The sequence below is a fragment of the Dunckerocampus dactyliophorus genome, chromosome 5 (genome assembly GCF_027744805.1).
Source record: "Dunckerocampus dactyliophorus isolate RoL2022-P2 chromosome 5, RoL_Ddac_1.1, whole genome shotgun sequence".
NCBI lineage: Eukaryota > Metazoa > Chordata > Actinopteri > Syngnathiformes > Syngnathidae > Dunckerocampus > Dunckerocampus dactyliophorus.
In genome coordinates, this window is record NC_072823.1 from 27,302,140 (window position 1) to 27,317,443 (window position 15,304).

At 40.4% G+C, this 15,304-nt stretch overlaps 1 protein-coding gene across 2 annotated transcripts in view; it reads left to right on the top strand.

Moving 5' to 3' along the window:
• The window catches only part of fbln1 (fibulin 1), a 57,207-nt gene that overhangs the window by 26,406 nt on the left and 15,497 nt on the right, over positions 1 to 15,304 (top strand). Inside the window, exons 15-16 of one of the 2 annotated variants that reach the window (XM_054776606.1) lie at positions 6,451 to 6,587; positions 6,881 to 7,021. In XM_054776606.1, coding sequence (XP_054632581.1) covers positions 6,451 to 6,587; positions 6,881 to 7,021 — 278 coding nt within the window. Of the gene's footprint in view, positions 1 to 2,046; positions 3,818 to 6,450; positions 6,588 to 6,880; positions 7,022 to 15,304 lie in introns of those variants that run through there. The other variant, XM_054776607.1, reaches the window with a different exon arrangement.

The window sequence follows — 15,304 nt, forward strand, 5'->3', positions numbered from 1 at the left end:
GACAGTTGCTTTGACTTTAGCGCCCTCTGCTGTACAGTTGCTGAAAATGCTTGTGTATGCAAGTAACTTATCTGACGGCTGTCTGTATTTTCACAAAGTGGAACCATCTCTGTATACACTGAAGCTAACCTAAGCTTCCAATGTCAAATACAATACAACGTTGGAGTTTATTCAAATTCACACTGAAGCAATGCAATAAAATAATAACAGAGAAAAAGAGAAGCAGTGAAAGATATCAACACATCTCTGAAAATTGCACATTTCTTTATTTTGATTTTTTATTATTATTATTAATCTGTACTTAGCCATAATATTAAAGATCTAGATGCCGAAGTTCAGATTTCTTCTTTATTCTTATTTTTGAAATAGTACCTTTACGCATGTTGATTTGAGATGAAAGAGTTGGCAAGCATTTATGAACTAAAACATTTTTTTTCCCCCGCCGTGAGCCTGAAAATGGGGGTGCGGTTAATACATGGGTGCGGTTTATACACGGTGCTTTACGGTATATTTGTGCGGTGCACCTCTTTGAAAAGCAAACTCCAGGCTCGTACTGGTGGGTGGTGGCTCTTAATTCATTTAGTGCTTTTAATTTGACGTTGTTCCTGTCTTAGTTTTACACAATTCATAATAAATAAGATAAATTAGATCGCTAAATGTTTTGCTGATGTGTTGAAAATCGTTCCCGGTGACTAGCTAGCTCACGGCTACTATTTAAAATCCATTCTCATCTTCAGGCATGATAATCTACGGAGCATGCCCGACAATCGTTTTGCCAGCAGCCCAGTCTCTCACGTTGTTTAAGACAACTGGTTCCTAGTCTTGCGATACCCGGTGCATGTTTCTACATTCCATTAATCCAAGGACTTATTGCTGATTCTTATCATTGGAGGAGGCTGCTACCATTGCAGCCGTATCTCACGCTTGTCAAACCGGATATCCGGGCACATTAGTTTATCGTTCACAACCCTATTATTTTGTAATGTGGAATATTAGAAAAGCACAAATCATAATACATTTATAACTTATTTTGTAGTGATGAATGTTGAAAAAGGCTTGGTCAAGTCATATTACTCAGAGCAATAGTCAGCAACAGTAGGTACAGTATGAGAAAAACCCACGTATTTACTTGATGCACATGACTGATCAGCATGTGGGGTACAGTTTTATCCACAACATAGTAGCGGCTAGGCATAATATAGCAAGTCCCGTGGGAGTTTCCCGTGTGGTGCTGGTTTGTGTTCGCGATGAGGTTAGTCATATTAAACTTCCCAGGTTTGTGCCACCATGGAAAATTTGTGCATGACAAGTTCTGCACTCAGCTGCAACGTCTTTTTACTGCCACAAGGCTGATTTCATTCCTGCTCCTTGCTACTTTGTTAGCACGCTAGCAAACACTTGTTGTGATCACCTGGGTTAAATTCGGTTGCTGCTGGATAGACGCAGTGGTGAGGAGTCTAGAATTGAATTCTTGTATCGAAGTGCCATTATCGGATGTTTGACATGCAGACCGATATAATCCGATTTGGGGTTTTTTTCTGATATTGGCCCGATATCACATCGGGACATCCCTGGCTGTAAGAACACCAAAGAACAAACTGATAAACGAATGCAACCAGCGGAGTTTCACACCGGCAGCCGAGTAGCCATATTTTAAAGCGCATGCAGAGGTAGCAAAAGCTCACTCACAGTACTTCAAATGCAGCTACTGCCATCTTGTGGAGTTAAGAAACATCAGGAGGTTGCCTTCGGCCACAAGCTGTTAATGCCAATGTTACGATAGGCTCTGCATGTTGAGTTTGCTGGAGGCTGGGGTTAGAGAATTAGCTGTGGCATGTTTTAGAATGACGACTAAGGTATTGCGTAGCACAAAGACTGTGATGGAGTCTGCATGAGTACACCTTGAATCCCCTTTCAGGTGCGAGGCTGCCCACCACTGCATGCCATGCACGGCACAACGTCATTGACATGGTCTCTCTTTCTCTCTCTCTGCTTGTGTTGTTCTGTCTCGTCATCCCCAACCCCCCATATCATCTCTCTTTACAGTCGATGTGAACGCTTGCTTTGCAATGAGTCTGTCGAGTGCCTGGCCATGCCACTGAGAATAACCTACTACTACCTCACCTTCCCCACCAACATCCCCGTCTTCACCAACATCTTCCGCATGGGCCCCTCCCACACCGTGCCGGGCGACGACATCAACATCGCCATCACCTCGGGCAACGAGGGCGGCTTCTTCAAGGCGGAGCGGGTCGCCACCGGCGGCATCATGTCGGTGGCGAGGCTCATCGACGGCCCGCAGGACTTTGAACTGGCCGTGGAGCTGAGGCTGCGTCGCTACGGCACGCTCAGCACGTACTTGGCCAAAGTGATGGTGTTTGTCGTACAGGACGAGCCACGAGTGGTTTACAACCCCCACCTGGAATGAAGGACAACACTCGTTTAGGGTTGCTAATCATGTGTTATCTTTGGTGCATGCTATGATGGCATAAACACACACTCTCTGCTATAGAGGAGAGTATTAGGGCCACGCTTAAAATACAGAAAAGTCATAGGACTCAAAAAAGTCATACAAGTACAAGAAAATGTCATACTTTTATGTTCACGTAATTTTACAAGAACACAAGGAGAATAAAGTTGTCATCCCACATGAATAAAAGGCATAATAGCGCAAAATAAAGTCCAAATTTACAAGAAAAACTACCAATTTTACAGAAACAAAGTTATATTATGAAAAACAAGTTGTAATTTTACAACAATAAAGTGGTAATTTTACAAGATTAATACAAGGTCTAGTATTACGAGAATAACACCATAATGTTAAAGAAAAAGCTAAAATTTACAAGAAAAATAGCAATTTTGCAGCTATGAAGTCATAATAATATCAAAAAAGTTGTCATTTTACTACAATGAAGCAGTAATATTTGGAGAATAATACATGGTCTAGTAATTCGAGTTAAATTTGTAAAAGAAAAAGTCTAAATTTACAAGAAAAATAGAAATTTAATGGAAATAAAGTTGTGACAATCTGAAAAAGTTGTCACTGAACTAGAATAAAGTGGTGATATTAGGAGAATAACGCAAGGTCTAGTACTGTATTACAAGAATAACAACATAATGTTGTCAGAAAGTCTAAATTTACGAGAAACTGTCTAAAATTACAAGAAAAACCTAGCAGTTTTACAGAGATGAAGCTATAATATGATGAAAAAAAATGTACTAGAATAAAGTGGTACTATTAGAAGAATAACACGTGGTCTAGTATTTTGAGAATAACATTGCAGTGTTATCAAGAATTTTTTTCCCCAAATTTACAAAAAAGAATGTCCAAATTTACAAGAAAATATTTTTACAGAAATGAAGTGATAATATGAAAAAAGTGGTAATGTTACAAAAGTAATGTCAATATTAAAAGAGGGCTCCATTTTACCCCCCATAAAATGTTGTAAGTTTTGCAATATAAATCAATTATAGAAAACTGCACCGATGACATGACACAGTCTCTCCTTCTCTCGTGTACCGTAAGATAACACATCACTGGCAATCCATCACATTGTAACAACTGTTGCATGAGCCATGGTTGATGTCTTTATCAATAAATCTAGATTCACTTGAATGTATCTCGTAAGAAGCAGGGCATCCAAGTAGCCGCTAGGTGGCGCGATAGGTCAGGGTAATTCTTCAGAGTAGAAGGCCTGTCAAGAAGTCTGCAACATGGACTGCTTTGAATATCGGTTGCATGTGATGATTGATAGTACTTGGTGGTTTTTGTGTTGGCTGAGCAGTTTTCTAATAAAATAGAAATAAGGCAAGTAAAGTGGACTCCTTCATTATGACCTAGGGTGAAATGAAAGTTATTTAAAAAACAAAGCATAAAACATAAAACATTTAACACATACAAAACTAAATGCGCTGTTACTGCGTTTTAAACACATTAGGTGGATACTGGGCGTGTTACGGTACGCCGGTTCCTAAGGTTTTAGGGTAGATGGGTGGGGTAGGTGGTCCAAATACAAGCTTGCGTTAAATGCCATTCAGGATAGAGTATAAATAGCCTGATGTGTGTATGTGGTTTACATTAAGTGTAAATTCAGTAAGGATGCCCTCGTTTCCGAATAGGAGCAGGGGATATCCTTAAAATAAGAACCTAGCGGTGTGCAGGACTTTTTTTTTGTCTTCCGCTTTGACTTTGAGTTATAAGACTCTGGGATCTGGACAATTTGTGGTCCGGCAGCATCACCGCACTCTGAATGAATGATGCCCTTGCAGTGTTTGTGTTGGGCCGTTATCAACGTGCCAACTATAAATAATAATTACCAAAAATAATAAAAAAAAAAAAAAAAAGAAAAGGTTTGACCAGAGGAGCTGCGTCCAAGAAAGTCTTGTTTTTCTTTCTGGTCTGCAAGTATCAAGGGGGGTGGGGGATTTTCCACGTGGGGCTCAAGAGACACTCCTCCAAAAGCCTGTTTGCATGCGGACAAATGGTTGTAAAGTCGTTAAAAGACGCTGTAATTAACACGCTAGCCTGGCTTTGACTGTGCGTAAAAGGGCGGGTTCATCCTGGGCCATTATCTTCTCATCAATTCACCTCAAAAGAGCTTCCACCATGTCCTCCAAGGAGCCCTCGCTCGGGTCTCTGTGCAGCTCGGGCCGTGCTAGTGTAAACCAGGAGAACATTTTGTGGGTTTGGCGCAGGACGCTGCAAAATTTGGATCCAGCCACTAATTGCTAATCACAAGCCCCTACCCGCTTGGTGGCTTGTCGTCTTGTCCAGGGGCTTTTACGTGAAGTTCTCCATGACCAGACCAAATTGTATAGGCTGCGAGCTTCAGGCCACAGGTCCCCTAGGAAGGTCACCCTCACATCCACAGACTGTAACTCACTTTCAGCTTATATAGCATATCAACTGCACCTAAACATGGAAAGCCCATATAACTGACCCTATGTTACAGGTTGGTTGCCATAGCGACCGACATGTTTTAAGGACACAACAGAAGTATGCTATTTGATCCATTTATTGTGTTCTTTAAAAAAAAAAAGTATAAAATGAGAGCTTTAATCAATAGTTTGAGGTGTTTTTGGAAATTTCACGTAATCAAGCAGCCGGCATATTGATGAAGGGCGCCATCTTAATTCAATTAAAAAGAACGTCATCGGGCATTTTTAACACGACCTATGTAAACACACAGACGCCATTTGTATGCGGAGCAAACACTTTCGCGTGTCTGGAGCTACTGTTACATGTACATTTTGGATCATTCAAGTCATGGTAATGCTGAAAAGTTCAATCAAAGGGAACTGATGTGCCTCGTAAGTGCACATTTTGCGGTCGCAGGTAGAGGTTGTTTGTGGAACCTTCAGTCATATTTAAAACTTAATTTGTACCCTCTATTGATCATGCACACTGCTTTAAAAATGGCACCAACAATACTTTTACTCACCGCGTGGAAATATCGTGTGTTTGTCCGTTTTAAACATGGACGACCCGATTACAAGGTGACAAATTGAAGTCAGATACTGTACTGCGACAGTGAGGCGATTGAGGGCCTCTGTCATCACGTGATCTATTCAGACTGCCACACTGCCTCCTACTGGCGTTATGAAGGTACGACTGCCACACTGAAATTAATATACTCAAAAATTTCATTTTGGCTCTTTTTTTACAGGTTTAAAATGAAGTGTTACGACAATATTAATTATTTTTGCGTTATTTTTTTCCCAACAGAAATACTATTGTTGCAGTGGGATTCCAGTACTGCTGCTACTTAAGTTGGTGTTAGCTTTGGGAGCCTCCCTGTCACTGATGAGGCTGTGTGAAATAAACAAAACTTTAAATAATAAGATGGGAGCTGCCTTTGGAGAGAGGCCGGGGGAGTTGTCGATCACAATTTGGGAGGCTTTCGAAACACTCCCTTGGCTCATAAATTCTCCCCGCGAGATTAAGGGATGCAAAGCCGGGATGCCCCTAGAATCCACATATTTTCCCGGGGCAGGTTGTGGATCATTCTTTGTGACTGTCATCATTTGTCTCCTGCTCGAGCTGAAGGTATCCTTCCAGCGTGAGCTTTGGTTATTTTTCTTCCATATCCACTAGATTTTGAACTCTGCATCAAGTAAGCCTGCTGGAATTTTGTCAGAATGCATAAAGATGCTCCTAAGGATGCCCTTAAGGACCACCGTGTACACTGAGACCTCCAATTCATTGAGGTCCAATTTAAAATAAAAATTTCCCTTAAGAAATAATAGAAAAGCTACTTATCTGTACCAAAAGATGACATTTCGCTGTTTTAAAACCTTTACAGGCGATATTTTGGTGCCTTTGTAACATACTTAGCTGTCATTGAAATGTAAAAATAAGTTAACCATTGTTAATAATACAAGGTAAAAACACCAACACGTATTTGTGTGTCTATAGAAGTTCCACATTGTTTTCTCCTCTACATCGGCCAGGCTTGAGCGCTCCGACCCGATCCGATGCATCAAGTCCTGCCAGCCCAAAGATGTGGCCTGCCTCCTGGACGATACACACTCGGTGTCCCACACCTTCATCTCCCTGCCAACCTTCAGAGAGTTCACTGGGCCAGAGGGTATGCTCTTTAACCTGATACTACTTCTATTTGGGGTATTGCCTATGGAGTATAACAACTCCATTTTGTGTCATTCAGTCTTTTCCAAATTGCATGAGGCTCAGGCTCGGTTGCCATCTTGGCTGGAACTGAGTAACCATGGTAATCGCTGGCATACAGTGATAGCCCGCATTTGGCCAGCATGAAGAGTATGAGCCCTTGCGAGCCTTCTTGTGACCTTTCTGTAACAGACCTTGCTGTTTCCTTGAATTCCGTGAAAAAAGAAGTGATGAGTGCTTTTTTTTTTGCAACAGAGATTGTTTTCCTGAGAACCACGGTGCCGGCGTACGGCACCTACCGCCTGGGCAGTTACGACGTCAAGTTCAACATCCTGGACGGCAACGTGGAGAACGCCTTCGACATCATCAAGCGAGTGGAGAACGGGATGTATGTGGGTGAGTGAGCTCTGATATTTACTATTATGTACTTTCATAAACAATCATTTCTGCAAAGTAGGATTCCGTATTTATAAAGAGAATATTTAGTGCATGGAAAACCTGTGCGTAGAAAACCAGTGTAGAATACTACAGATCATCACAAGGTCTGTGAATGCATCTTCTGAATGCCTTACTGTATAATAATAATAATAATAATGCCTAATGCATTTTAGTTTACTTAGTCATTTTAATGTTTGAAAATAGTTAATTAAGGCAAAAAATATGTAAAATTTGCTTAAAACAACAACAAAACAGCATGATTTATTAATATATTTTTGAAAATTTGTGACACAGTGAATCTGTGACGTGGTGAGGGATGACTGTACTGTATAATAGGGGTTGTATGGACTGTACATTGGCATAAAAATGAGATATCAGATCATATCCACTAATGATATCGGTGCACGAGTGAGACCTCATCAGTTTTCATATACTGTATGATATTTTTAAATGTAACTTTTGCCTCAATTTTTGCACACTGTCTCGGTTATTCATCAATAGTAAGTGAAACAAACCAGTCCCGTTTGCACTGTACTGTGTCATTCCATGGAATGGAGTGCCCAAACAAAGCACCGTACGCGTTCCTGCCTCACCATCTGCACATTTTTTATTGTGCGCGACTGCTAAATAACCTGCCACGGGGCCAAAGAAAGTTGCCAGTGCCACCACGTTGATAAAGAAGGTGACAAACACTAATTCCATCTCACCAGAATGTAGGAGAGGGACGTCCGCATCAACAATAATTTCCATCCATTTGTCATGTATAACTATTTCATTGTTTTCTCCAGGTGAAACTAGAATTACACTGGATAAAATGTATTTTTTGTTAATATTTTTGGGTGTCTGGAACAAATGAATTGGATTTTTATTTCCCATGGTAAAAATTGCTTTGGTTTTCATCTGACCTTTTGGAACAGATTAATAACAAAAACCCAAGTACAGTATTCCCTAGTCACTTTGCACTTCGGATTTCGCAGCTTTTAAAAAATATATTTTCATGGGTGATTACGGCCTATTGCTTAAATATAAATAATATTTATATTATTTATATTCTAATATGGTCATATTGCTTAAATATAAATAATATTTTATAAATATATTTTACATGTTTTTGGCTTAAATTGAGCATTTTCAAGAATAAAAATGGCTAAATTAACCGAAATGGAAACAAATATATGGCATTAAGAAGACGCATTCAAAGACATGTTGTGATATGTAGTATTCTACACTGCTCACTAGGTGCCAGTAATGTTGATTGATGAAACAAAGTAGCCACCCCAGGAAGTACTGTACAGAAACATATAAAAGGGAAAAAAAAGCAGCAACAAGGAACTTTCTCAATGCTAATGTGTGAGTCTATATTATGTCTTATTATTAAGGTGACTATAGTGGTGTTATTACATGTCTAGAGGGCTCCAATGATGTTAAAAAACATATTTAGAAGGTCATAAACAGATTTTCTATGCTCTAAATACAAAAATCCATCCATTTTCTATGCCGTTTGTCCTCACTAGTGGCATGGGGGTATGCTGCAACCAAGTACGAAAATATCCCACTTATAAATAAGGAGTCCTACTTTGCGGAAATTCAGTTATCATGATGAAACCAATTAACCGCGATAAACTAGTGATGACTGTACCACTGTATTTTCATAAATTGTATACGGTATATTTCTAATTATTTTTTATTTTGCTAGCCGTTTTGAGGTGTATTATTTATATAAAATTCAATTCAATTTAAAATAATAATACAAAAAATGTATTCTTCATTATTATTGTTTATATTATGGTGATACCTATGGTCATGAGCTTTGGGTAGTGACCGAAAGGACAAGATCGCGGGTACAAGCGGCCGAAATGAGTTTTCTCCGTAGGGTGGCTGGGCTCTCCCTTAGAGATAAGTTCAGAACCACTGTCATCCGGGAGAAACTCGAACTAAAAGCGCTACTCCTCCGCATTGAGAGCCAGATGAGGTGTCTTGGGCATCTGGTCCGGGGAGGTGTTCAGGGCAAGTCCGACCGGTAGAACGACTGGGAACGCCTCGGGATCCGCCGGAAGGAGCTTGGACGTAGTGGCCAGGGAGAGGAAAGTCTGGGCCTCCCTGCTTAGGTTTCTGCCCCCGCAACCCGATCTCGGATAAGCGTTGGAAGATGGATGGATGGATGGATGGATGGATGGATGGATGGATGTTGATATTATATTCAATGCTCATAGAATTTATCACACCAGTATCAATAACTACATGTCCCCAAATGTAGGCTGTTTATTTCAATATGTTTAACTATGGAGCATTACATTGGATTGCATTGTCAAAGATTATAAAATGCCACCTCCCAGCCCCCACCTCCACCTCCTTCACCACATTGTTGACTTTTTATGTATGCAACCCCCATGGCTTAAACCGACAACCCTGTAGATGCTTTCACATGAATCGAGGGAGGTGCTCGCAAAACAAACGTTTATTTTATTTTGCAAATCAAACTCTTATGCGCAAATTGGGACGGGACAAAAGCAAGGCAGACGTTTGAGAGCATGTGACACAGGTCGTTACGGTCGCGGCGGTGCGGTGGCACGGCCTAGCTGTCATCATGGAGCCTTTGGAGCGGTTGTCCTCGCAGCGGCTCCGTCTCGCCAAATATTTGGCATCGGCTTTCACAGCTTTGCGGTCCAAGGGAGCAACGTTTAATTCAATTCATGGCTCCAGTCTTCCCCTCCACTGTGGATTGTATGTATGATATTCATTTAAGATTGCCAAACAGCTCACTGTTCCTTTTTTTTTTACGACTTTCATTGTTGTTGGGGCGGAGACCCTCATCAGCCTTTAGTTCAGTATCTATTGAAGCGAAGCCGTGGCCGCTGGAGGCTGCTGCAAGGCCAAGGATGACACATTGCTGGGCACATTGTTTGTTTTGCTTGTGTGCTGAGATGCAGGATGGATGGATGGATGGATGGAGGAATGGCCTGTCAGCATGCGCATCTGTCTTGAGAGAATTGTGACTGGTTCAGGCTCTGTTGTGGCTGCACACAGCTATGCATGTCACTTGTACACTTGTGCAGAAGCAGATGTGCGCTCAGTCAGTCAAGCGAGACTACAGAGCTGTTTTATGAGCGGCATTAAAGCAGGACTGTTTGTTCCGGGGCTCCCCCTACAGCTGTGAAGTGCAATTATTGAAGTCAATAAAAAGAAACAGCAGAAAATGAGGATTTGTTGACATGCTGACCAAGGTTCATTTAGGTAGCTAGATAAAAAAAAAACAACCCTTCCCTAAAAATATCACAGTACCATTATTGAAGCATTATTAACTGTACAGACAGTTTCAAGTTACTTTTTAACCTCTTTAACTGTCAAGAAAGTGTAAAAAGAAGTGAACCACAGTAATACAGTCTTAAAGGTCCCACATTATACTATATTTCACTCATTTTTAGGTCTCTGTACTAGTGTACAGTTGTCCTTGGCAATATTGCGGTTTGATTATCGCTCCCTCACTACATAGCTAAAATTAACAAATTAATAAATGATCACTGTTTTGTGGTTGAATACGGCCTGCTATGAGTAAAAAAAAAAAAAATTTGCATATTTAAGTTTATTCTTGGCCTAAATTAAGCATTTTCAAGCATAAAAATGGCTAAATGAACTAACTAAATGATCTAAAATGCATTCGCTGGAAGTACGCTGTCCATTAAAAAACAACAGAGAACTGCTAACGTGTGAGTTTATATTTATGTCTAATGTGTCATATTTTCGATGATTATATTTACTATATTGGGTATGAATGTGAGAGTGAATGGTTGTTTGTCTATATGTGCCCTGCAATTGGCTGGCGACCAGTCCAGGGTGTAGCTCTACCCCGCCTCTAGCCCAAAAAGTCAGCTGGGTCAGGCTCCAGCATACCCGCGACCCTAGTGAGGATACACGGCATAGAAGATGGATGGATGGATTTACTACGTATTTTGGGTAATACAAATGTAAAGGTGGCTATAGGAGTGTTATTTCATGTCTAGAGGGCTCTAATAATGTTAAAAACTGTATTTAGAAGATCGTAAACATGTTTTTATGCCATAAATATGAAAATATTCTATTTATTAATACTGAATCCTACTTTGCGGAAATTCACCTGTCTGGAAGCAATTAACGGTGATAAACGAGGGATTATGTTTGCCCCTGACTGAGTCTGTGTCTCCAAGAAGAGCTATTGTGTACTTTATCCACTTTTTACATACAGTCGTCCCTCGTTTATTGCAGTTAATTGGTTCCAGACCCGACCGCGATAAGCGAATTTCTTCGATATAGGATTCAATATTAATGAATGGAATACTTTTGTAGTTAGAGCATAAAAAAACTGTTTATGACCTTCTAGATATTGTTTTACCATCATTAGAGCTCTGTAGACGTGAAATAACACCTCTGTCGTGACCTGTACACTTCTATTACCCAATATAGTAGACACAGTAATAGAAAATAATAGCTACGTTTAGCCTATTTGTTGAAGAAAAGCAAAATGATCAAACTTACTCCTGTGTCTGTACCTGACTGATGGCTAGTGGGCAGAGCTTTAGTTCAAGATGTGTAGCGAAGCCTGCTTGTTTTTGTTTTTCTTTATATTTATATATATGGTGCCGCTTGTGGCCGCACAGTGGCCTAGTGGTTAGCATGTTGGCTACACAGTCAGGAGATTGGTGAAGTGCTGGGTTCAAATCTCCCATGGAGTTTGCATGTTCTCCCCCTGCGTGCATGGGTTTTTTTCCGGGTACTCCGGTTTCCTTCCACATCCCAAAAACATGCATGTTAGGTTAATTGGAGACTCTAAATTGTCCATAGGTATGAATGTGGGAGTGAATGGTTCTCTATATGTGCCCTGCCATTAGCTGGCGACCAGTACCCTGCCTCTCGTCCAAAGTCAACCTGCATAGGCTCCAAAATACCCGCGACCCTAGTGAGGATAAGCGGCATAGAAAATAGATGTATGCGTGGCGCTTCCTGTGTATACTCTTCTCTGTCTCTTAACACTGTAGTTGATGTTACTTCACTGCATTGTCTTTACTGTATGAGTTAATCCTCCTTCATCTTGCGCAAGGCCGTTCAGTGGAAAAGGGAAAGAGCAAATAAGTGCAGAAGAAGTAATCCCGGGTCACTTAGCTTCATGTGGCTTTCGACGTATTGTTCCGTTTCCCTCAGGCGAGGAGGCCTCAGTGTCTCGTCGAACTTTAGAGCACTTAAAGCGGCGACCACATGAAAGGCTTGTTTGTGCCGAGCCCCCTCTCTCCAAGCCCGCCGGATGCTGATTGGATGCAGCTCTTGCATGTTGACACCAGTTGGCCATCATGAACAGCAAAAAAATAAATAAAAAATCAAATGGAGGTTACTTTGATTTTAGCGAGCTGGTACTTTAAAACGCAGATGTTGCTGTTGCATAAGAGAGTCACTGACGTGTCACTTAAGGAAGCAGGCTTTCCAGTACCTCCTGCGTCTCGCTGGGAGACTCGCAGACACGGAGGCTCCGTTCATGAACAAGTGCATGAAATCAAGCTCACTTTCCTCGTTATTTTTGGCCTGTTCTCTGTTTTTAAACAGGGACAAAAGAGGCAATTAGGATTCATTGCTAACATAAAACGGTGTGCGATTCGCTGACAGTCTTTTCCATCCCGCTGAAAACAAGTCAGCTGCACACACGCATTAGACGCCGTTGCTACTTTCCTAGTTCCTCGTCATCCATCAGCGGTTCTCTGCTTTGGGACGACGACCCTGACATCTGTACAAACACAAAAAGCCCTTCAGCGTTTAGAAACACTTACCGACACCCATGACGACCACAGCTTGGACTCTACGCTCACAATCCCCGCCAGGTAAACACAAGGCTGATCCACCTATAGAGCACGGGTGTCCAAAGTCTGTAACTCATCTTTTCTGGTCCCTTTGCATATTCTAAAAATAATATGTTTCCAGTTAGTTGGTAATGGCTATAGCTAGCTATAGCTATGAAAGTGATTATCTATGGATGTATGCAATTTAGAGCTGCAATAATTCATTGATAAATCTAGGCATGGGCCAGTATTAGATTCTAATGGTATGATAAGCTTGGGCAAAATTGTAATGAAAGTAAAATAATCGCTGCTCTAAAATGGGTTATTTTGAAATATCTTTATTGAAAAGAGAAAAAAAGTCAAGTCAAAACAGTCATTCAATCCTGTAACACAAAATGTAACACAAAGGAACCGGAGTCATCCCAGCCAATGACGGAGCCACTCCCATCACATTTACATACCTTTGAAATAACGGTGGTCTTCTCCTTAAGCTGTAGAATTCTGAGGTCTTTCACCCTTGTCTCGGTACGTTCCATGGCCTTTCTCTTTTGTGCGGTCCATGTGTTTGTTACGTCGTGTATCTCTGTACAACTCTGACCCGCGGCCCACAATGCATCACGTGCAAGTATCGCAAGATTTCGGCTTGGCCAAGATGGTGGCATAAACAAACTGGATGGTATTTTGGACTCTAAACAAGACAAAATTTTTGCAAAAACTTCGGTTGTTAACCAAAAAAACACGCTAACCGGGGCGGATGTTAACCGAGGTACCACTGTACTGATCTAAGGTAAGTTAGTTCACGGGATAACAGAAGAAAACTACTAAAATAGCCCAGTTCTTTTGTAATTTACTGATTGCCATTTTCTCTTCTGTTTAATTGGAAGCATTATGAAAAACTGAGTAAGTGACCGCTTTTGCATGACGAAGGAAGCCGTATATCAAAAATTGCTTTCTTACTGATGCAGGAAACCATATTTCATTTGTTTCTTTTTAAATTGGTTAGTTTTTTGAGATTACGTAAAAGAAACAATGCTTGAGGTTATTTATTGTTTGCTCTTGTAATTTGGTCGTGAGATTATGCAGAACTGGGAAAGCAAATGTTTTGCAGGAAGTACTTAAATTCAGGACAAGTTAGTTCACAGGATTATGCAAAACCTACGAAAATAACCAATTTCCTTTGTGCGACGTAAGAGGGAATTTACTGATAGTTCTTTCCTCTTGTGTTCCGTCGTTGGTAGCATATTGTTCTACGTTCCTTTTTAATTTAGTTTTTTTTAAATTACGTCATTACTAATTTTCTTAGTGCAAAGCTTGAGGTTATTTATTGTTTGCTGTTTCAGTTAACGAGATTACGCAAAACTACAAAAACAACCCATTTCCTTTGTGCGATGTAGGAAGTAATTTACTGATTGCTGTTTTCTCTTGTGTTCCTTCGCTGGTGGCATTACGCAAAACTGGGTGATTGCTTTTGCGTGACGACCATACATCAAAAACTGCTTATTTACTGATGCAGGAAGTGCTATATTGTTGTACGTTTTTTTTTTTTGTAATTGTTTATTTTTTTTAGATTACATAAAAATATCATAACTAATTTAATAATATTATATAACAAATTTTCTTAGCGCAAGGCTTGAGGTTAATCACAGTTTGCCATTTTCTTGTAGTTAGTTAGCGGGATTACGCAAAACTACGAAGGCAAATTCTTTGCAGGAAGTACTGATCTAATTCAGGGAAAGCTGGTGAACAGGATTACGCAAAAACTGCAGAACTAATCCATTTTCTTTGCGTGATGCAGGGGGTAATTTACTGATTGCTGTCTTCTCTTGTGTTTGTTCGTCGGTTATTTATTGTTTGCCGTTTTCTAGTACAGTGCAACCTCGGTTTTTGTCATGAATCCATTCTAGAAGGCCAGACAAAAAACAAAAAGTACAAAAACCAGGCCAGTTTTTCTTGATTTTGCAAAATGACACGGTACAGACTTTGTTATGTGCAATATTGTACAAACACTGAAACAGTGTATGAAAGCCGAGGTAAAACTTTAGCAAAAATGTTTGAAAACGAGATTTGTTAGTGGGATTACACAAAGATACGCATTTGTTTCAGTTGGTTAGTAGGTTCTTAACTCTTCTTAAATCATTTTATTTGTGTGATTTGTGTGATTTATTTGCGTTTTCTAGTACAGTATGTTAGTTAGCAAGCAATATACTATAACGAGCACAAGGCAGGGGGCACCATTCAGCGTTTCTTTGTATGTTAGTTACGCAAAAACTAACAAAGCGCTTTCCACGCTTTCTTTGTGGACGGGTGGTGGTAACATGGGCCAAAGAAAAAGCCGTCAAAATTTGCTGTCGAACTGTGTAAAGCTGTATTTATATATCATTTCAGTCACAATGGCGTCCTTCAAGCATGAAGTAGCCTGCTAAGTAACACCCAAACAAAC